A 23,536-nucleotide genomic window follows, 5' to 3' on the forward strand; every position below is an offset into this window, starting at 1 on the left:
GTCTTTCTTGGGTTTCCAATGCAACCTTAAGATATTCTTGCAGGTACATAATTTGAAGTTAAGAGAGGTGAGTATGAGTTGGTTTTTAACATGTGTTAAGTTTCTGTTATATGTGGTAAATGTAAAGACAGCATTATTATGCTAATTGATAATTGATATTTCATGTTATTCTTTAGGTGTGCAAAATAAATTTCAAGTGATATATCCCACAGAAGTATATTTCAAAACATCCTTGATATAACACTAATGACTTTCATATTCATGTCACAAACTGTATATAAATTGTGAAATTATTAAAATACATTGTTCTGAAAAATAATAAGATGACCATTTCTACCTAAATAAAGTTTCCCAGAAAGTTATGCAGTACTTTAGCATAAAAAAGTAGTTGCCCTTTTTCTGAAAGGTCAGTATTGTTTCACAAAATAACCCATTCAATCCACACAAATGATTCATCCAAATGCCCTATTCTTTCTATGATAGTGGTATGTTTCAAGAGACTGTATCCATGATTAAAGGGCACACTTTGCTATGAGACCATAGTCACGAGCACAAGGAACCATCTTAGGTCAGGAATGCCCTTTACCATCAGTAGAGAACAAGAGATGGCTTCCGAAGCCACTTTTTGAAAAACACATACACCTAATTCGGGCTGTTTGGAGGGTACTGAAGACACAGCTATTTACATATGTGCTGCTTCCTGTGTGCCTGTCTGAACAAGTGGCTTCTGCAGACACTCCCATTTAAACAACACAACCAAACAATCTTAACACATCAAATGATACTAGTCTACTTTTGGCAAGGTAGTATAAACAAAACAAACAAACGAACAAAACTATAATTTTGATTTAGATAAAAGTTTCCATATCATACAACAGCAAGAAAAGTATTCTGAAAATCATTAATTTAGGAGAAATAGTATCAACCAACAAACAATGTTGAAAATTAAACTTAAAATCCTCAAGTAATTATTGCAAGAATGGCTTATGAATACTTTTGACATAAAAATAATTATTTAAAAAAAAACAGCTGACTATGATGTTCATAGTGAGAATGTCTTCCAAAGACATTCAAGCTAATTAATTTATACAGGCCCAGTTAGTAAAAGGGAAAAGGAAGATCAACTCTTCCATAAGCAGAACTACATATGCCTCCTTCCTCTGGAGAAACTTGTAAAACCTCATTTTGAAAAAGGTAAAAAAAAAAAAAAACAGTGAAATGAAAACCTACATGATAATTTAAAACACCTGTCAATAAACAAGAGGAGCAAGAAGAAACACTTTTGAGCAAATCTTGACATAATTAAAAAGTTGTATATCATAATTAAAAAAGGAAAAGCTTTATAATTAGCAGCTGGACCCTGTGAAACATATAGGACAATGGAAGGCACTACATAAGCCTCAGTTCTATCAACTAGAGTTGGAAATTTCAGTCTTTCCTTCTTAAGAAGACAGCCAGTGTGAACGTGATTTTCCTATCCCCTGAGTTTCAACATGATTGGGCAAAGCAGCACCAATTTAAAAAAATACCTGCAATGCCAGCACTGCAGTTTGGAGTCACTTAACTGACGGCCCACAGGTCTCTCCTAAGAGCACTTCAGAACGTGATTACAAATAGGGAAATGTCTCTCGGAACTGCAGTATCGTGGAACCACCACAGAATGTACTAAAAATGTCTCTCTACAGCTCAGTCTTTCCACCTGTATCTAGCAATTGCTGCTGTTTTCCATGCTACTGCCACTCAGACAGCTCCTCTGCGTCTGCAGGAAATGTCAGTTTGCTTCATGGTGTACAGTCCTTTTTGGCTGGAAACCTTATATCATGTCATGCCAGTCTTGAGCAGTATGCCTTGCAGGTCCTCTGGCAATGCTAAGATAATTGCATCTATATGTGTCCGTAACTTTGCCACAGTGTCTGGTTTCACAGGTAAATTCTCTCGGTCAGCCTGCAACTGCAAAAAGAATAGTTTAAGTGAATTTGTATTAATGCATTGTGCTTACTATATAAACATGTTTTTATATTCGGATATCTTGAAACTTTAGGTCTTAGTCTAGAATGTAGAGGTATTCCACTAAGTGGGAAAGAGGGTGTGTCTAGGGACCTCAACAGAAGGTTAGTCTATAAATTCACAAATGGTGCCTGAGGATATCATACGGCATAAAATGTAAGTGAGATGATGGTTTTATAGCATTCAAAAGATTCCATTGTAAGTATCTTTAGAGGGGCTGGAGAGACAGCTCAGCAGTTAAGGGTACTTGCTGCTCTTGTACAAGACCTGGGTTCCATTCCCAGCATATACATAGTTTCACTGTTCCAATGGATGAGGTGCCCTCTTCTGGTCTCCGCAGGCACTGCATGCATACGGTGCACTTAGTAAGTACAGGCCAAACACTCACAAGTAATTTTAAAAATTATTTAAATAGCTTTAGAATAATTTGAAATCACTGTGATCAGAATAATTTGAAATCACTGTGATCTGTTTCAGTGATCAAATACTTCTAGTGAGATCTACCATCAATTGTCCAATCTCAAATTTTTTCTAAAAAGTTACTCCGTACATAGTAAGAGTCAGCTCAGATGAGAAAAACATTTTCACAAAAAGGTCCATTGTATTATTATATCTTCATCTCTTTAGTTACATACCAACTTATTTTTAAGCTTCAACACAAGGTCTACTGTTTCTACTTCTGTATGTTTCTGGATCCAGAGAAGGAGGTCCTAAACAGTAAGAAAATTCCAAATTGGTACATACTCAAAAAATACTCGAACCTCTCTGTCTCAACCAGTGAGACCAGTGGAAAGGAAGGACAAGATGGGAAGGAAGACAGGACATACAACTCCAACACAGCAGGACAGTGCAGAGGGAATTTTTACGAAAATCTTAAAACTGCTAAGGAGATCACTTTTAACATTAGCCAAAACAATTGTAAACAAAACTTAAGAAAACTCCTTTCTGAGGTGGCCCTTTGTCAAGAGGGAAGACAAAACAGCAGCTCAATGCAATAAATACTAATCTTTCTTTATTATAACAGTAATTTATAAGGAATTTTTAGCTAACAAGTCAAGACAACCAAATGTGAATACATTACTCTATATAAATTTTGTATCTTCAAATAAAATTTTCATAGGGCTTACTTGTGGCTGCTTTCATTATGGTATTTGTCTAAAAGCCACAGTCACTAGGAGTTTATGATTAGGAAAGATAACACTGTGACCAGCCCACCTCAACATTTAAAGTGAAATACAACAGAAAGTGAGATTGTAGCATCTTAAGAAGCTTCCTTTGAAGTAGGCTGGTGTGAGTTACAGGTGTAAAATGCAGCCCAACCACGTGAACGAAACTGTCAGCACTAACTGGAGATGGTGACTAAGTCACACTGGAAACAGCTGGAGCCACACAGCAGGGGCGGGAGTCCTGATCCCAGATGCACTCTGCTTTATAGATTTGCCAATTTCTGTGGTATAATACTCCCACTGCAGGTGACTTCATGCTACTAACTGAGGTCTGAACACAGAACTGGGAAGAGAGGTGCACAATTAGTTCATGTAGACCAAAAGCAGAGTACAGCACTCCATGGCTTCACAACTTAAGGTGGTGCACACTGAGGCAAGCTCACTAAATCCTCAACCACAGCTGCAGCATAATGCAGATCACAACACCCCCACCTCAAAGAATTTTTGTGATAATTAAGAGAGCCCTGACTCATAGGACGAGATATGAGCACATTAGCTAGGAGTACTATTTATAATAATAGAGTGGGGCTTGGTGGAGAAAGGCATCACTGCCAAGCCAGACACCCTAGTTTAGACCTGGGACCCTCATGGTAGGAGAGAACTGATTCATGAAAGCTGTCCTCTGACCACCACACTCACACTATAACATGCACACATGCACACATACACACACACACACAAAATAAGTAAATGTAATAAAGTGGATTCTAAGTATTATTTTCAAACTCTAAAAATATTTTTTGTACTCTTAATACTTGCATCATACTAACACACTGTTTTCTAACCTCTTCACAAAGAGCTTCTAGATGGAGTGCCTCCAATTTTTGGGTCATTTCTTTCCGACGGGTCTTGAACCAGCCATCAAAATTAGGAGACTTTAGAAATTGCCTACAAAAATAAATTTTAAAAAAGGCAAAGTTTAGTTAATACTTATTTCTTCTTTCAATAACCCCTCTTAAAAACAAGACAACAAACAAATAAAACAAAAAATAAACAAACAAACCCACCCAAGGTCTCAAGTAACCCAGGTAAGCCTCAAACTTGCTATGAAGCTGAGGATGACATTTAACTCTGGATCCTCTTGACTCTCCCTCCCAAGTGTTTGGATTACAATGTGCCACCATGCTAGCCTTTCATTTCTTTCTTATAGTTGAAAGATACATGCTACCTGAATAATCTAGGTTTTACAACTAGTTTTTAAAGTAAAGATTCACAGGTAGGTGGAAAATAAGTAAAGTGATTAACCGGTAAAGTCCAATCCAATCTCCCTTTATTCCAGATGTGAGCTGAGGCCCCGTTTTTTCAAGTGTTTTCATAAATTCTTCTGGAAGGAACTGTCTTAACTGGGGTGGACTCTAGAAAACAAGGCATACTACATTTAGATAAGGAACTGCTCTATTCAAAGAAGGAAATTATAGCTAGACAACTCAAAGAGGAAAGCGCTTGACTAGCACATACCTTCCATGGAGAAATACTTTTCTGCAAAGGCATCAAGCTTGCCACATATCTTTCCTAAAGCCAAAATAAATAAATAAATAAATAGATAGATAGATAGATAGATAGATAGATAGACAGACACACACATGAATGAATGAATGAATGTTAGTTCTTACACAGTCTTACTTAAGGGTCTTAATAAAATGGTTTTCTAAGTCATACTAGGACATACACATACACATACACACACACACTTTTTTTTCCACACAGTTTTCTGGTTTATAACTCCCTACTATAGGTAGTTCATAAAAACTAGAATTTCTCTTCCCCACAGTAGGTTACAAAAATCTCATCTTCCCTGGCCTTGCTGACCATGGCTTCTCTACTCTAGCTTGTCTGGAAGGAGTGGTTAAGACCTCCAGTTCTGTCAGAAAAAGTCTCAATCACACCTGCAAAGAAAGGATCTAACAGACAGGCTTTGCTGATGGTCACCACTCAGTCTGATAGCATCGGACCAGAACATGCACTCTTTTTGCCAATAACATTTGGATACAGATATACATGCTTCAATCATGCTTATGCAATGAAGTCTCTGTAGCAATCCAAAGGACATGGGCTAAAGAGTTTCAAGATAGCAGAATACATGACATTTATAGTGGGTGGCACATTCAGAGACATATTGCAAGCTCTATGTCTCTTCCTCCATACCCTACCCCACCCCACCCCACCCTACCCTATCTATCTATCTATCTATCTATCATCTATCTATCCTCTTTGTAATGTTTTGTATAATAATCCAACTAACATGAATGTCTCCCTGAGTCTCTCAAATAAATGAGTAGATTCCGAAGAAGGGATTATGGGATTTACAGTGGATCAGTACTAAGCACAGACTGGAGCGTGGGACTGGCATCTAACATGGAGTAGAGCAAACTCAAGAATCCAGCCCTCAGCATTTGGCATCTGAAGCTATCACCAGGTATAGTGTCAGAATTGAATTAGAAGATACCTTGCTGGTATCTACTGCAGAGCTGATTGCTTGGTGGTGAGGTAAAAAACTGCATACCTCATGGAGTCACAGAAGTGATAGATCTTGTGAGTATGTAGAAGGAAAAAGTGATCCACAATGGTTTTTTTAAAAAATATTTTTAAGTTATTACATTCATTTATTTACTGTGTGTTTCTCTTGGCACGTGTGCATGCAAGTGCACATGCATATGCATGGCATGTATGTGGAAATAAGTGCTCTTCCCTTCTATCATGTAGATCTCAGGGATCTAGGATGGAACTCAGATTGTGAGGCTTGGCAGCAAGTGCCTTTCCTCAATGAGCACCTTGACAAGCTGAATCTGAATTATTCCATCATGTTCCTTCAATAATTTCACCATTTCCTACAAAAGACTGCTCCAGTTAAACTAACTTGGAAAGTCATGTTTCAACAAAATTTAACCAAGACTTGGATACTCAAAACAGGTTACTTTGGCCGGGCGTTGGTGGCGCACGCCTTTAATCCCAGCACTCGGGAGGCAGAGCCAGGTGGATCTCTGTGAGTTCGAGGCCAGCCTGGGCTACCAAGTGAGTTCCAGGAAAGGCGCAAAGCTACACAGAGAAACCCTGTCTCGAAAAACCAAAAAAAAAAAAAAAAAAAAAAAAAAAACAGGTTACTTTTCCTTTGTTCCAAGATTGGTGGCTTGCTGTACTGCACAAGCTGATTTTGAACTCAGGGGCTCAAGTGATCTTCCACCTTAGCTTCCCAAGTAACTGAGACATGACACTGTGTCCAGTTCCTATCTACACTTGTTTAAAATTATTTATGTGTGAGTGCATGGTCCATATGGGCTTGAGTACCAGAGCACACACATGGAAGTCAGAGGACAACTCTGCGGTTGGTTCTCCCCTTCCACCTTTACATGTGACTGAACAAGTTGTCAGGCTTGTGCAGCAAATGCCTTTCCTTCGGAGCTCTCTCACCAGCTCTTGTTTGGTTTGTTCAAACAGGGTCTTGCTGTGTACTCCTGGTTATCCTTGAAATCATGATCTTCCTGTCCCCACGCCAATTGTTGGAATTACAGGATTATGCTCTTCTATCTAAACTCAGATATATTTTTAAGGTTTATTTTTCATTTATGTGTGTGTGCAGGCACATGCACATTCATACTCATGGACACCAGAAGCTGGTGTTAAATGCCCTCAAGTTAGAATTACAGGTGGTTTTGAGCCTCTGGAAATGGGTGCTGGAACAGATTTCGGGTCCTCTCTGTAAGAGCAGCAAGTTCCCCTAACTGCACAGCATCTCTCCAGCCCCTTATAATTTGAATGACAATAGTTAACTGTGTTGACTATGTCAGAAAATATACTTAGCACTTTAAATGCTTCATCTCTGGTAGTCCTTGAAACCACGATTTGTGAAAGTAACTACTGGGAAACTGAAGCTTCAAAAAGCTAAACAGCCTGACCAGACTCATTTTTTGAACTTGAATTCAGATATACTTAATATTCCCTCACTTTTCTTTCTTTTATTGTTGCTATTTATTTAAATATTTTTAAGATTATAATTACATCCCTTTCATCCTTCCAAACCTTCCATATAACCACAAGCCCACTGTCTCTTCACTTTCATGGTCTCTTGAACTGCATGCGTGCGTGCATGCGTGCCTGCGTGCGTGCGTGCGTGCGTGCGTGCGTGTGCGTGCGGTCTCTCACATACATGAATATAACCTGCTCTGCCTGTATAATGTTACTTGTCTGTGTGTTTTCAGGGCTGACCTTTTGGTATTGGATAGCCAATGGTGAGCTCTTCCCAGGGAAGACTTTCTCCCACTCTCAGCATTTCTTAGTTGGCTGGAGTTTCTGTCTAGGTCGAAGCCTCACGAACTTTCCCCTTCTATATGAGCATGCCTATTGCTGCCATCACTGCTCAGGTCATGTTTCGGCAGCCATGGTGGTGAAACTTCATGGGTGTAGCTTCTGATATTTCTAAGATACAATCTCACAGAAAACTTCCTTTTTCTCTGGATCTTACAAACATTCCATTCCCTTTCCCACAATAATCCCTAAACCCTCAGTGTAGGCACTGTGCTGTGGATTTATCAGTTGGAACTGGACTCTAAAACTCTGCATTTTGATCGGCTTTGCTGTTGTTTGAGACAGCATCTAACCCACAGCCCTGGCTGGCTTTCAGCTTGTGACAGCCCTTCTGCTTCGGCGTCCTGAATGCTGGGACCACAGGAGTGAGTGACCAGGCCCGGCTCAGTCTGTGCTCTTGTGTACCAAAAAAAGTTGATCTACTTAAACAAGGTGTCTTATTTGTTTGATTCTAGGCATCAAATCCAAGGTCTCACCACCAGTTCTTATTGTACCACTGAATTACATCCCCAACACAACACAGGTTTAAATGAATCAAAATTCGATCTCCAAATGAAGAAAGAATACTTTTTTCTAAAATGGACAACAAAGATCTTCAGGTTGCTTTTGTATCTTCATAGATTCTGTTAATAATGACATAAAAGCAATGATACAATCTCCAGACCAAGCTATTGTGATACTGCCTATATTTAATGTCAGTCCACTAAATTCCTTAGAATGGCTCTATTAGTCATTTACTCAATAAATAGTTAAAAGTCTACCCTACATCAGACTGTGGGAGTGCTAAGGAACAAGACACACATAGTTCCCTTTATCATAGAGTTATTTATTTTCTTGGATGTGGTATCAAATTCTGTTCAAGAAAATAGTATCAGCCAGACATGGTGGCATATGTCTTTAATCCCACAACTTGAGAGGCAGAAGCAGATCTCTGTGAGTTGGAGGCCATCCTGATCTATACAGTGATTTCTAGGCAGCCAAGACTACATAGTAAGACGCTATCTCAAACAAAACAACAAACAAACAAAAAAAGTATTAGAAGAAGAAACTCCAAGGTGACCTTTTAAAGTACAAAATGCAGGTATTATATAAAATCTCACAACAGACTAGTTCAGTAGATGTGTGTACCAGGACTATGTACTTTCTGGGCCAACTTGGGCCAAAGTACAGCACACTGCCCTGCACACTAACCCTGACCAGGCAGAGGCAGCCACCCCGGGGTCCCTGTCATAGAGCAGCCTGTGCACCAAAACTTGCAGGGTTGCTAACATACTTCAGCAATAAGGGAAACAGGAACTTAGCTCCAGCCTTGGTTTCTATTTATAAGGGTGATAGGGAAAAAGACTTCCAGGGGCTTAGTATGAATCTGAATCTAGGAGTGCCACAAGCTCTCACTATAGCAGATTCCTTACTCCCTCCTGAAACAGATCCCCACATCACTGGAGCAGATAAGAGCTCCTAGTCTGAGAAAGATGGTATTTAAGAGAAGGGAAGAAGCTGAAAAACAAACATGAAGGGAACCATAAATTAGATATGGGATTGGCTGATTCATCCAGAAAATATCCTCCTCGAACCCACTCAAGAAGTTCCTCCTGAAAAACCCAGTATGAGAAACAGCAGCTTCTCAGTATGAGAAACAGCAGTACTATGGTGGAAGGGGCATTTTCTCGGCAGCTTTTCTGGGTATTTCTTCCTCTTTGCTGCATCTGACACCCTCCACTGGTCATTTCTGATGAAAAGCTGGATCCAGCTTTGCCCACCTAGTGGGGATTTATATCTGGGTCTGTGACAGCTAACACAAACCTAACCTGAATCCTTGGGTGTCTGCATCACTTGTAATTATTTGTTCTATGAATGCTGCACATATATAAATTCATAGAACAATCACCAAAGCCAGGTGTGGTGGCGCACGCCTTTAATCCCAGCATTTGGGAGGCAGAGGCGGGAGGATCTCTATGAGTTCTATACCAGCCAAAGCTATATAGAAAGACACTGTCTCAAAAATCAAACAAAAAACAATCACCAAAAACATCTATAATACCTAGAGGATAAACTGGTATGCAAGTTGGACTTGTTAATATCTAATGTAGCACTTGGCAGTAAATTGTCTTTGGATAAGTGACGTAAGTATACTAAAAATAGCTTCACTACACTAGTTAAAGTGTACATAGTAATTTAAAAATTAATTCAATTGAAACACTTCAGTTCCTAAAGAATGAGTAACACTGATACTAAAATCACTACATTAAGGGGGTTCTGTGGTTGGATATAAAGTATCCTGCCAAAAAGATTCCTATGTTGAAGGCTTGGTTCTCTAACTGGTGATGAAATTGAGAGGTGATTGGATCATGAAAGTACTAAATTCATTAGTGGGTTAATCCACTGCTGAGTTTGTATGGAATGGGCTATTAATGAAGTAGGCCATGGCTAGAGGTCACTAACAGCACAACTCTGAATATACACCCTGGCCCTGGTCCCTTCTCATGAAGTGGGCAGCCTGTGTTACAAGTTCACATTGCTGTGATAGTCTACCTTGTCTCATGCCTAAAACAATAGCAACAGGCTAGCCTTTTACTGGTCTCTAAAACTATGAGTCAAAATAAATCCTCTTCTTTAACTTTTTTTTTCAGGAATTTGTCACAGTGATAAAACATCTGAATAATACAAGGTTTATTGTTGTGGGATATTTGTACACTGTGTGAAGATGTATTTCTGTGATTGGTGTAATAAAAACCTGAATGGTCAACAGCCAGGCAGGGAATAAGCAGGACTTCCAAGCAAAGAGAGGAAACAGGAGGTGCAAGATGGAAGAGAGGTAACACCATGTGGCAGAACACAGATTAACATAAATGGGTTAATTTAAGATATAAGAGCTAGTTGCAACAAGTCTAAGCTAAAGGCCAAGCTTTCATAATTAATAATAAGTCTCCATGTTGTTATTTGTGGGCTGGCAGTCCTGATGAAAAAGTACTTCTACAATTTGTGTAAAACATTGTGGCTTTATGGTGATACAACTTTAATAATGTATTTAATGGGCTTTGGGGTACCTAGTAAACACTACACTTGTCCAGGTATGGTGGCACACACATGTAATCAGGTTCCATGGCAGTCAAGGCTAAGGACCAAAGGAAAGACAGAGGGAAGGGAGAGAGGGAGGGACTACACTTGACTAATGGTTCTTGAGGAACAAATACCAATGAGGATATAGCCACATGCTCCACTGGGCAGTTGATAAACTAACCTGATTTTGCTTTTGCAAAACAGGGCCTTTTGTTGTTGCTGTTGTTTTTTTTTTTGTTTTGTTTTCTGAGATAGGTTTTCTGTGTAATAACAACCCTGGCTGTCCTGGAACTCACAGAGATCTGCCTGCCTTTGCCTTCCAAATGCTCAGATTAAAGGCATGTGCCACCATGCTCAGCTCTTTTTTGTGCTGATGTTTTTTTGTTTTTGAGGCAGGATGGCACTGTGAGGTCTTGATTGTATTCTAATTTTCAATAACCCTCCCATTGCTGTCTCTCAAGTGCTGGGATTACAGGTGTGGACAGTAATGTTCCACTTCAGTATCTGACTGTTAGGTAATCACCTTGGGTGATCAATCAGTTTATTAGAGGCAGCTAGCTGGTATCTTGTATTTTTTATCACCTGAAATAATGGATTTAATCTTATTGTTTGTGCTTAATTTTCTCATCTGTTAAAATCAGCAGTATAGTGTTAGGGCTATAGCTCAGTGGTAGAGTATTTGCTTTGCATGTGCAAGGCCTTGGGATCAATCCCAGCACCACCCTCCTTCATTACTGTGCATGCCCCACCCCCATCAGTTTAATTCTGTGCATTCTGTGTGGTTGAATAATAATGGCCCCAGGGACTCATGTATTTACATATTTGGTCCCAGCTGGTGAAACTGGGAAGTTTGGGAAGGATTAGGAGGTGTGGCCTTGTTGGAGGAGGTGTGTCACTAGGGGTCAACTGAAGTTTCAAAAGCCCATGGCATTCCCAGTTTGCTCTCTCTGCTTCATGACTGTGGATCAAGACTTAAGACTCTCAGCTACTGCTCCAGCACCATGCCTGCCTGCATGCTGCCATGCTCCCCTCTGTGATGGTCATGGACTCTAACCCTCTGCAACTGTAAGCTCCAATAAACTCTTTCTTCTATAAGTTGCCTTGATCATAGTCTCTTATCACAGAAATAGAAAAGCAACTCAGATAATTCTATGTCTATTTAAAAAAATGTGAAGTAAAAAAATTGTATCAGTATCTCAATCAAGACTTATAACATGTGACAATCCTTTAAGAAGCCCACAGCCATATTCTTAGGGGTATCTTTCTGAGTGCTATGCCTTCTCCCTTAATCCTAGTGCTTGAAATATATATTAAAGGTCTTTTAATAAACTCCAACCCTACTTAAAAAATGTTACAACAAACTTGAAAGGTATTTAGGGACCACAGAATCAGCCACATGTGGACAAGCAAACTAAGGATCAATGACTTACCTAAGGGAATGAGAACAAAGAATCCAGGTCTCTCATAAATAACTTTTAAATCAATAAACATATTAACTGGTAAATCATAGAACTTATAATACAGAGGACAGAAATCACATTTATTAAGATTAATAACTTACTAATGGAATGATGAAACTTTGTGTCAGTTCCAAAAAATAGCGTCGTAGAATAACACTTTGAGCCTCAGAAGGACGTTTCTGCTGTACACCCTTGAGAGAAGGCAGAAGCCCATATGTTAGTGTTTGGGAATGTAAGATAATGACCAAGTCCAACTGCTTTGTAAACAGGCATTTAAATTTAATACCAATCAACAACCAATAAAAAAAAACAACCCTAGAATGTTATCGAAAAATAACTTAATTAGAAGTTCATTTTGTAAAACTGTAAAAGGAAGTTTTAGCTAGAGGCTAGGGAGTCGGGGTGGGGAGGGGAAGGCTGACCTTTCTGTAACTGTACTAAGTTACAGCCGGAGAGCAGCAAGCAGTTTTGGTGTGTTATTATTGTACAGTAGGGTGGCCATAGAACAATTACATACTACATATCTCAGAAACATAAAAGAAAGGATTTTAAATGTGTCACCACAAAAAAATTATAAATGTTTGAAGAAATGGGTACATTTAACCAGCCTTAAGCATTTCATAGTACTGTACTGATACATATAATTTGCTTTTATCACTCAAACATAAATTTGAGACCCTATAGATTTATTAATATCATTTATCCCATACTTAAGAGCATCAGTTCACAGTGAAAATAATCTTTATTTTGCATATGCTGTATTAATACAACTGACATCTTTAAAAAATACTTTCTCTTATTGTTAGATGCTACAGACAATTTACAACAATGTCTAAATTTCCAGACTGACTTGTTTTTCTATAGCTACAAAACCAATACTCAAGTCTATGACTACTGCTGCACTGGTGTCTTGATCATGTGTGCATGCACCTTACCAACTAAGCCATCTCTGCAGCTCCTAGTCTTTTGATTTTTTTTAATTAAAAATCTTTATTACCCTTACTTGTGTATATGGGTGCATGTGCATATATGTGGCAACGAGTGCTTGTACACATCAGAGGACAGCTTGCTGGAGTCAGTTCTCTCTTTCTCACATTGGCTCCTGGGAGTGAACTCAGGTTTATGCATTTATTTTGCGTGCAGCAGTGTATGTGTATGATTCGGGAGGTGGGAAGTGGCACACATGGACAACAGCAAAGTGTATGGAGTTAGCTTCTCCTCTCTCTGACATCAGGTGGGTCCCAGAGATTAAACTCAGGCTGGCAGCCTGGCAGCCAACACCTTCACCTCTCGAGCCATCTCGCCAGCACTATCTAATTTTGAGACGAGGACTCAGATAGCCAGGCTGGTCTAGAACTTAAGCTTGTCCTATCTCAGTTGCCTAGTGTTGGTATTACAGGGATGAGCCATGACATCCAGACCTAAAGCTTGGACTGAAAAGTAATTCAGGGCTGAGGTATGTGAGGCAAAAAACAAAAGTTGTTCAGGGCTAGCAAGATGGCTCAGTGAATAAAGGCATTTTCCCCTGGAACTCACATAAAAGGTGGGGAGAGAGAATTGACACTACACTACAATGGTTCCCTGACCCCTCCATCATGTAAGTGCATGCACGCACACGCACAGATTTTTTAATTTTTCAAAGAGAATCCAAGCCAAGGCACGATGGCACAGGCCTGGAACACAGTATTTACAAGGTAGAAGCAGGAGGATTACAAGTTCATGCCTAGCAGTGAGTTCTAGGCAAACCAGGTGAGATTCTAGGTTAGGGATATGCCTCAATGGTAAAGCACTTGCCTAGCATGCATGAGGCCCTGGTTCAACCAGCAGTATTGTTTTTAAGAAGTGAAGTTCTATTTCACATTACTACACATAAAAACAAAAACAATCCCCTTCCCCCAACACACACACATTGCCTAACTAAATACTACAGACCTCAACAAGGAGATTTAAATTAATAATATGAGCAAGCAGTTACCTTCTGGAGTTGTTTTATGATCTCCTCATCTCTGTTTAAATATGGCTTGTAAGAGGTATAAACTCCTAAGAAAAGAAGATAGATAAACAGAAAAGCCCAACAACCTAGATGAGCACACACTTCAGATTAATAAGGTCTGGCTAGCAGGATGACTCAGCTGGGACAGGCACTCGCTATGCAGGCCTCACTGTGTGAGCTCCACTCAGCCCTGCAATCCATGGAGGAAGGAGAGAAATGACTCCCAAATACTGTCCTCTGACCGCCACGCATACACTATGACACTTGCATGCAGACATTCACAAGTATACACAAAATAAAAGTCAATACCAGGTTTAGAATCCAAAGTTTTTAGGTTCTTCAATTTTTTTACTTTAACTTGCTTAGGAATTTCACCTGAAAGAAAAAAAAACATAAAAACTCTTATAAACTGGACTGAGGATGTAACTTAATGATAGAATGTTTGTCTGGCATGCTCACCCTTAGCATCACAATACTCTTAGTTACATCACACATGCTACAGGACTCATATTTTGGCTCAAATGATTTTTCTGTAACAAAAACTAAATGCTGGGAGGGAAATAATTTAGAAGTAAGTTCCATATTTCTCACAGTCGGTAGTTCTGGGTAATAATGAAGATTATTATATAGTAATCTACATGTGCTCTTTTAAAATGAGAAGCGACAAGAACGCAGCAGTGCAGCAGGCTTCATTCTGCACTCTGATGCAGGAAACTTCATTAGGTCTAAGACACATCCTGAGCTCCAGGCCTAGTCACTAGTGGAGAGGCGGCAGGTGGGCTTAATCAAAACACACTGTGTGGATGCACAAAATTCTGAAACAACTCTTTAAAAACATCAAATAGATGCCAGGAAGCTCCATGAAAAGCTCACAAATGTGAGGAAACACACCGCAGTTCTATAATTATAAATATTTGATTTAAAAAGGGTTATTCAGCCGGGCAATGGTGGCGTACGCCTTTAATCCCAGCACTCGGGAGGCAGAGCCAGGTGGATCTCTGTGAGTTCGAGGCCAGCCTGGACTACCAAGTGAGTCCCAGGAAAGGCGCAAAGCTACACAGAGAAACCCTGTCTCGAAAAACCAAAAAAAAAAAAAAAAAGGGTTATTCAGTGTCTGATGTAACAGAGCACAAGAAGGGCTTAACATTAGCAGAATCATCTTAATGCACCTTTGCGTGGTGTTTGCACATAAATCTTCTTGACTTAGAGCAAGTATTTTCTCTTTCTTGTTGTGAAAACACCAAATCCACTTTCTCATTACAAATGAGAAAGTTTCTAGTTTCTAGTAAGAGCCAATATAAACCAGTACTCTTGGTTTTTTCTTCCACAGATGTTATTCTTAGGTTTTATTTTTCCATTTAGTACAAAGTGGATATTAGGTAAAACACAAAAAGAGCAACCTCTGCATCGGAACTAATTACCTTGCCGTATTAAAACCAAACACACATTTCTAGGATAATTATCAACTTCTGTGCCTAAGGGACACTCTGCTTTGCCTTGTCTTCCCTCTGGGGCCTACAGGATATGCTTTTTCTGTAATTCTATAGATTCTGTCTGTTTGAGTTTTCAAGTCAGAATCCCCATCAGGGTTTTACGCTGCACAACTTGTGTAGTAGGCCTGACTCTGAATTCAAGAAGCCAACTATATGCCCTAAGACAAGATTCATGATTGTAAAGTTAAATCTGATTCATGAATATGGCTCTAAATCCACAAGAAGTAAAGGGGAAAACAGATATAATGAACTTCATCAAAACTAAAAAAGCGGGTGCATAAAAGGATTCTATCCAAAGAGTAAAAAGATAGTCCACAGAATGGTTCAAAATTTACAAAGCATGTCTGATAAGAGACCAGCACCCAGGCTTTTTTCCCCCCTTTTTGAGACAAGGTCTCACTATGAGAATGTGCTAAGAACATCAGATTAGCCTCAAACTCATAGAGATCTGCTTACTTCGGCCTCCCAATTGCTGGGGCGCTGGCATTAAAGACATTTGCCAAAATGTCCAGCTTCCCTATGGTGATTTTTAAGACAAGTTTATCAGTTCATACTATGTCACTAATGGTTTCTGGCAAAAGTTTCCTACCTCTATCCCTAAAGGAACCTTTTTCATAAAAAGCAAAGTATTGTATTATAGTCAATCAAACAGTCTAGATTAGTAAAAACCAACCTGATGATAAGTATAAAAATAAAAACTTAAAAACCTCCCATGTCTTTTGTGAGTAGAGTAACTGCTGTTCTTTGAACTGTCATTTGTATCTCTAAACAAACTAATGTATTGACAGGAGCATGACAATGTTAGGGGTATCATTAACTTGGCATTTAAATTAAACATCCAGTCTCAGAATGCATTTATTCATGTAATCAACACTTACTAACCTAATACTAGATGTCTTTTTCTCAAGGAAAGCACAAACATGTGAGGACTTCCTTAGTCAATACAATGCACAAGACTACACAACATTTCTCTTAAGATCTACATGAAGCCGGGTGGTGGTGGCGCACGCCTTTAATCCCAGCACTCGGGAAGCAGAGGCAGGCGGATCTCTGAGTTCGAGGCCAGCCTGGTCTCCAAAGCGAGTTCCAGGAAAGGTGCAAAGCTACACAGAGAAACACTGTCTCGAAAAACAAAAACAAACAAACAAACAAAAATCTACCTGAGAATTTAATGCCAAGTTTGGAATAATTATAGCTTTTTGTTGTTTTTGAGACAGAGTTTCTCTATGTTAACAGCCCTGGCTGTCCTAGAAACTTGCTCTGTAGACCAGTCTGTCCTGCAACTCAGAGATCTGCCTGCCTCTGCCTCCTGAGCGCTGGGATTAGAGCCATGCGCCACCACTGTCCAGCCTTTCCATCCTTATTTTGAGACAGGGTCTCCATTCTATAGCTCATGCTGTCCTGGAATTATGTAGTCCAGGCTGGCTTTGAACTCAAAATCCTCCTGTCTCAGTCTCCAGAGTGCTGGGATTATACATAGGCACTATGACTTCTGGCTATCATTTAGTTTTATATAAGACTTTCCTCGAGCAAAGTAGAATGTCCAGTTGTACTGGCTTATAAAATAAAAGGCTCAGTTTCCCTGGGCTTTATAACAATGCTTTTGGGCGAGGGCATATGCCTATTTTAGTGAGAAGCTGTAACTCTCCTCCAAAGGCTCTTCTCTAGGCTATCTCCAAGAATGTTGCCAATAATATAAACAGCAAGAGACAAACACAAGGGGAGATACAAGTAAGTGCCCATCCCATCACACACTGTAAACACCAAGTAGACACATTACCCGCAGGTTTAAGATCTCCTATTCGAATAATGTGTGGCCAGTGCTGTAGCGTCTTAGCAAAAAAGGGGTTGGTTACTCCTAAGATGACTGAGGGCCTGGATAAAAATGAGACAAAATAAAAAGGTGCAAAACAAAAAAATTAAAAAGAATGTTAAATCACCGAAGAATAAGTGACAGTTTCTGAGTGGACGATATATAGAATATTGTTCCCTTTACTTGGTTTATTACATATCAACATAACAGGTAACATATTCAGTATTAGACACATGAATATAAAATATGATACGATAAAATATGATATGATACGATCATTTTTATTAGATTTATTCATTTTATTTTGTGTGAGCGTTTTGCCTACATGTGTGTCTATGCTTCACATGTATGCTTGGGACACTAGAAGACCAAATGAAGGCATCAGAGGCCCTGGAACTGGAGTTAAGGCTGTGAGTCACCATGTGGGTGCTGGGAACCATATCTGGGTCATCTGCAAGAGCAGCCAGTGCTTTTAACTGTGAGCCATCTCCCCAGTGCCCCCAAAACATGATTCTTAACACAGAATATAGGTATAGAGGTATACACACTCAATCATGATGCCAATTAAAGACACTGAAGAACAAAATGAGGATGAAGTGCACAGTAATCACAAGGAGAATCTATGGTCCACCAGGGTTTTAAAAGGACAGACTCACCAAAGACACGATACAGATACAAGACACGAAAGATGAGTAGTTTTCTGCCAAGTAAACAAGGGAGGGCAACACAGAACAGTACATGCCAAGCAATGAGGTGAGGTCAGTCTCTACCCAGAACTACACACATGGTAACAGGTACTTCAGCACTCCTGAGCAGACTGGGGCAGATAACAGTTAAAGAAGAGTCAAGGCAGCACCGAGCATATACAATTAATATGTTATCTTGGGTTTTGTTTGTTTGTTTTGGTTTTTTGAGACAGGGTTTCTCTGTGTAGTCCTGGCTGTTCTGGAACTCACTCTGTAGACCAGGCTGGCCTCAAACTCAGAGATCTCCCTGCCTTTGCCTCTGCCTCCTGAGTGCTGGGATTAAAGGTGTGCACCACCACTGCCCAGCTAATGCTATCTCATAAGCAAAGAGCAGCCACAAAGAATCAAGTGGAGTTATACCACATAAAGGTTATAGATCACTGTAGGTATACTTTGGATGATGCCCTGTATGTAAGGGAGGCCTGGGGGAAAAGCCGCAGTGAACAGAGAAAAACTGAAGTCTGAAGAGGGAACTATGGAAAGAAGATGATAAATAGGTGGAGAGATGTTTTAGGGTGATGAACTGACAGAACTGAGTTAAGAGTTGTTCTGAGCCATGTTAAGAAGACATAATACTATGTTTTGGACAACTAAGTCAAAACCAATACCACTTATGAAGAAAGTAATAGGAGATTAGAACAAAAAAGAGGGAAATAAAATAAATCAGTTAAACATGCTTAGTTTCAGATGCATTTACACATACGTGTGTGAAATGGGCATTGTGGTACATGCCTATAATCCCAGCACTTGGGAGGCAAAGGCAGTAGGATCAGTGGTTCAAGATCATCCTAAACTACATTATCAAGTTCAAGGACACCCTAATGTATAAGGCCAGTTCTAGGCCAACAGTGCTAGGGACTGAGATCTCATCTCAAAAAGAATGAACAGATATACAGATGTAACGTTCTACACCACCAATAACATAGGTCTGGGTGTTGGAGAGATCTAAGGTACAAAGACATATTTCAGTCATTAGTATAGGATCTTTTAAGTTTTTGTTCCGTAGTTAGTCCAGAGTGGCCTTGAACTCACCTCAGTCTTCCTGCTCAGCCTCTCAGTACTGAGATTACAGGAGTGAACTACCATGACAAGTTAATATAGATTCTTTAAATTAATTACAATTAATTAAATATTAATTGTATGTGAGAGAACGAGCCCAGGAGAGAGCACAGGAGCATATGGGGGGAAGAGGAAGAGAGAGAGGCAGAGAGAGAAAGAGAGAAAGAGGAAGAGGGAGAGGAAGAGAGAGAAATGAAGATGCTCTTGTACCATGGCATGCTGGGGTGGGGATGGTATCAGAAGAGTTTTCAGTTGTTCTCTCCTTCCACCTTCCTGAAACAGGGTCTTTCACTGTTTCTGTTGATGCAATGCACAGTCCAGGATGGCTGGTGCACAGCTTCCAGGGGTTTCTCCTGTCTCTGCCTCCCAGCTAACTGCAGGAGAGCTTAGACTACAGATGGATGCCACTGTGTCCAGTTGTGTACGTGGGGTTTGGGGCTTGAGCCTCAATTGACAGCTTGCATGGCAAGTGCTTTTACCTGCTTAGCCACCTCCTCAGCCTTAGTATAGGGTCGTAACAGAGACCATGGGTGCTGTTAAGGTTATATAGAAAATGATCTGTCTGAAAAAAGAACCCAGAAGACAATCTTTGATAACATCAACATTTAAGGGAAGAGCAGAGAAAGAAGTCTACACATAAAACTAAAATTTACCACCAGACAGCCAGGAGACAGGAGGATCAAGGATTAAGATATTCTGAAGATAGGTGTGAAGTAGGTCTTCAATCCTACGAGAGGCTGAGGCACAGAGATCAAAAATTCAAGACCAGTCTGGGCTATGGATGGAAACTTTACCTTAAAAATGGCACATCTGCCATTCTCATAGTTGGAAGGTAGCACCAGGAGGCTCAGAGTATATGAAAGCTAGCCTACAGTATATGAAAGCCTGTCTCAAAACTTTGTGCAGGCACACGCACGCGTGTACACACACACACACACACACACACACACACACACACACACACACACACACACACGCGGGGGGGGGGGGCAATGGAGTTCTTGTTCATTACCTCAAGCAATGAGCATAAAAAATGTTTATGAATTAAGAAGTTAGTCTCGGGTTTGGAGGGATGGCTCAGAGGTTAAGAACACTGTCTGCCCTTTCAAAGCACTCAGGTTCATTTCCCAGCACCCACATGGCAGCTCACAACCATTTGTAACTCCAGTTCCAGGGGACCTGATGCCCTCTGGCCTCCATGGGCACTGCACACACATGGTGCATAGACATCCATGCAAACAAAACACTCATACACATAAAATAAAAATAAATTTAAAAAAAGAAATTCTGATTCGAGCTAGAAGTTGTGTCGAAAAGTTCGAGGGGATTAGAGCTCCAGCCACAATGATTGAGGTGGTTTGCAATGACCATCTAGGAAAGAAAGTCCACATCAAGTGCAACACCAATGACACTATCAGGGACTTGAAGAAACCGATAGCGGCCCAAACTGGCACCCGTTGGAATAAGATTGTTCTTAAAAAGTGGTACACAATTTTTAAGGACCAAGTGTCTCTGGGAGATTATGAAATCCATGATGGGATGAACCTGGAGCTTTATTACCAATAGACGGGAATTCCTTCTCCTTTTCTACCCTGCCTTCCTCTCCCACCCTTGTTTGACACTGGTATAGATGCCCATTTCTAATGATTCACATGAATAAAAACTTCAATGCTGCAAAAAAAAAAAAAAAAAAAAAAAAAAAAAAAGCACTTGGGAGGCAGAGGCAGGTAGATTTCTGTGAGTTTGAGGCCAGCCTGCCTGGTCTACAAGGTGAGTTCCAGGACAGCCAGGGCTATACAGAGAAATCCTCTCTCAAAAAAACAAAACAAACAGCCAAACAACCCCCCCAAAACAGGAAGTTTGCCTGTACCAGACACTGTGACATTAACAGAAAATCAAGAAGTATAGGAATTAAATGGAAATTATTTTTCCCTTTAAAACTTTAGCTAAGAAAAGAAGATAAGCAATTATAAAACAGGAGTTAAAATGGAAAGAATATGATCATTTTCCCTTCCATAGATCAAAAGAATTTTTCATAAGAGTAAAAATCTGAGGTACAGTTGTGTAATTGTTAATAACAACACAGATTCTATTAAGTAAAATCTCTTAAAGAAAGTTACTAACTCTTCAAATCTTAAATTATTACCAACAGCTCCCCAAACCTTTTATAAAATCAATTTGTCAGTAAGTCAAAATTTTAAATTAAAAATTTATTACACAACAAAATGTATTATTATACAATTCTACAAAATGTTGGAAATAAAGGTACTACTTAGTTAACAAAAGGTACTGTTTACTCACGGAGCTTGAGTGCGAGTAGTATATTCTTTGAATTCACTATCATGAATTGTGAAGTAAGGTCGAAAATCGCTAAAGTACTTTAATGGAGAAATACAGCTGTGGAACAGGAAGACACAAAATCAAGGTTCCAATCCATAACCATGGGACATTCATATAAACAATATATATCCGATAGATGAATCATTCCAATATTGCCTTTAGGTAAGCACTGATGACTAATATTAATTGGAACCTATCAAGGTCTAACTTCACGTAAGTAAAGAATGTGTGTGTGTGTTATTCAAAGCAGCAGAAACATGGTTCTAGCTCTAACTGAACCTGAGTCAATCTTTTCATCCATTCTGAGCAAGCTGTTGCATGGATTAATGCCGTGGGTAGGGCAACATCACAGACTGGAAATACTGAAAGTATCAGCATCAAGAGTCCAATATACTCACTTAACAAGGGCCAGTACAGTTTCTGAAGACTCTGATGGTGATGGTGCCATAACCACCAGGGGCTCTCCCAACAGCACCAACTCCCATAGCATCTGACTATGAAGGAAAACTGGGCAGAAACACCTAGAAAGTGTTTACACGGTAGAAATACTTTATTATTTATCCAATTTTGTCTTTCAAAATCCCAAATAATCATTCTAAGAATTTCACATTGATAAAAATTCTTCCTGATACTGAATGTGGCAATTATGTAGAGACATTAGTCCCTCAAATACATACATACATACACACATACACACACACACACACACACACACACACACACACACACAGAGAGAGAGAGATATATATCTCAAAGCCAGGTGTGAGGCACACTCTTGTAATACTAGCACTTGGAAGGGAGAAGCAGGAGGATCAGAAGTTCAAGATCATCCTCAGATAGTGAGCCCAAGACTTGTCTCAAAAAAGGAAAAGAAGGGCTGGAGAGATGGCTCAGCAGTTAAGAACACTGACTGATCTTCCAAAGGACCTGAGTTCAATTCCCAGCAACCACATGGTGGCTCACAACCACCTATAATGAGATCTGGTGCCCTGTTCTGGCTTGCAGGGACACATGCAGGCAGAATACTGTATACATAATAAATAAATAAAAATTTATAAAAAAAAAAAAAGAAAAAGAAAAAGAAATAAAAGAAAAAGAAAAAAAAACCCAAAACCAAAACCAACTTATATATCAGTTTGACTTATTCCATTTTTTTGTAAAATTAGATGCAACACATGCAGAACAAATAGCAACAATAAAAGCCTATCATCAAATTGTGTTAACAGAGGACAGGCCTATTTTATTAGCAATCCTGTTATATTTTAATTTCTATTCTAAGTATTTTGAAGGAAACAAAAGAATCTTCCAAGGGACATTTACTGAATGTTCATAACTAAAATTCAGTGGTAGGCTGGGAGCAGTTTTGCACAGAGCATATGCTTTGCAGAGTGCAAGGCCCCAGGTTCAATCTCTAGAACACACACACAGACGCACACATTCTACAAAGAGAAAAGCCAACTCAACAACAAAAAAAAAAAAAAGCCAAGTGCAGAAGCAGGAAAAGGAAAAGAACAGAACAAGCAGTTCATCTGTGACTGGTTCTGACGAACTGAGGTAACTACCTTTGCAGAAGCCTCTGACATCAGAATGGTGACAACAACTCAGAGGGGACCTCTACATGACAATTAATTGCTGGACAAACCCTCTTCCAAACAAAGACTGCATTTCTACAGAGGCCCTAGAGTTAGTGTGGGCTGTGAGGACACAATTCTACTAGTGTGTTTAAGTCAACTTTTATTTATTTAGTTTTCTTTCTTGTTTGGTAACAATTTTTCCCTAGCAGATTAGAGAAGAGAAAAAAAGTATTTCTAAACATAACCAATTTCACTAGTTAAAAGCACGAACACTCCCCCAAACCAAAATAAATAAATAAATAAATAAAAAATGTAAGTACAAAAGCATGAGACAAATTTATGAGATTAAAAAATAGAGGGGTTAATTTAACTAATCAAAACAAAAAGACAAATGAAAATAGGGTCTCTCTTCAACACAGCTCAAGGATAAGGCAAAGAAGGTGTTCTTTTCCTTCCTAAGGGT

At 39.5% G+C, this 23,536-nt stretch overlaps 2 protein-coding genes across 4 annotated transcripts in view; one reads left to right on the forward strand and one right to left on the reverse strand.

Annotated features, from left to right (window-relative positions):
* The window catches only part of Dennd6a (DENN domain containing 6A), a 50,135-nt gene that overhangs the window by 241 nt on the left and 26,358 nt on the right, over positions 1–23,536 (reverse strand). The window contains exons 10-20 of one of the 3 annotated variants that reach the window (XM_028882425.1): positions 21,898–22,020; positions 21,461–21,556; positions 17,322–17,416; positions 14,358–14,423; positions 14,031–14,095; positions 12,157–12,246; positions 4,692–4,745; positions 4,479–4,588; positions 4,019–4,121; positions 2,643–2,717; positions 1–1,950 (exon numbers count right to left, since the gene is read on the reverse strand). The exon at positions 1–1,950 is cut by the window's left edge and continues 241 nt beyond it. In XM_028882425.1, the coding sequence (XP_028738258.1) occupies positions 1,819–1,950; positions 2,643–2,717; positions 4,019–4,121; positions 4,479–4,588; positions 4,692–4,745; positions 12,157–12,246; positions 14,031–14,095; positions 14,358–14,423; positions 17,322–17,416; positions 21,461–21,556; positions 21,898–22,020 (1,009 nt within the window). In that variant the 3' untranslated portion in view covers positions 1–1,818. Of the gene's footprint in view, positions 1,951–2,642; positions 3,517–4,018; positions 4,122–4,478; positions 4,589–4,691; positions 4,746–12,156; positions 12,247–14,030; positions 14,096–14,357; positions 14,424–17,321; positions 17,417–21,460; positions 21,557–21,897; positions 22,021–23,536 lie in introns of those variants that run through there. The other 2 variants (XM_028882427.1, XM_028882426.2) reach the window with 2 other exon arrangements.
* On the forward strand, positions 20,457–20,834 carry LOC114702133 (ubiquitin-like protein 5). The gene has a single exon (XM_028882428.2). The coding sequence runs from the start codon at positions 20,504–20,506 to the stop codon at positions 20,723–20,725; it is 222 nt and encodes a 73-aa protein (XP_028738261.1). The 5' UTR covers positions 20,457–20,503; the 3' UTR covers positions 20,726–20,834.

This window comes from Peromyscus leucopus, chromosome 9 (genome assembly GCF_004664715.2).
Source record: "Peromyscus leucopus breed LL Stock chromosome 9, UCI_PerLeu_2.1, whole genome shotgun sequence".
NCBI classification, from domain to species: domain Eukaryota; kingdom Metazoa; phylum Chordata; class Mammalia; order Rodentia; family Cricetidae; genus Peromyscus; species Peromyscus leucopus.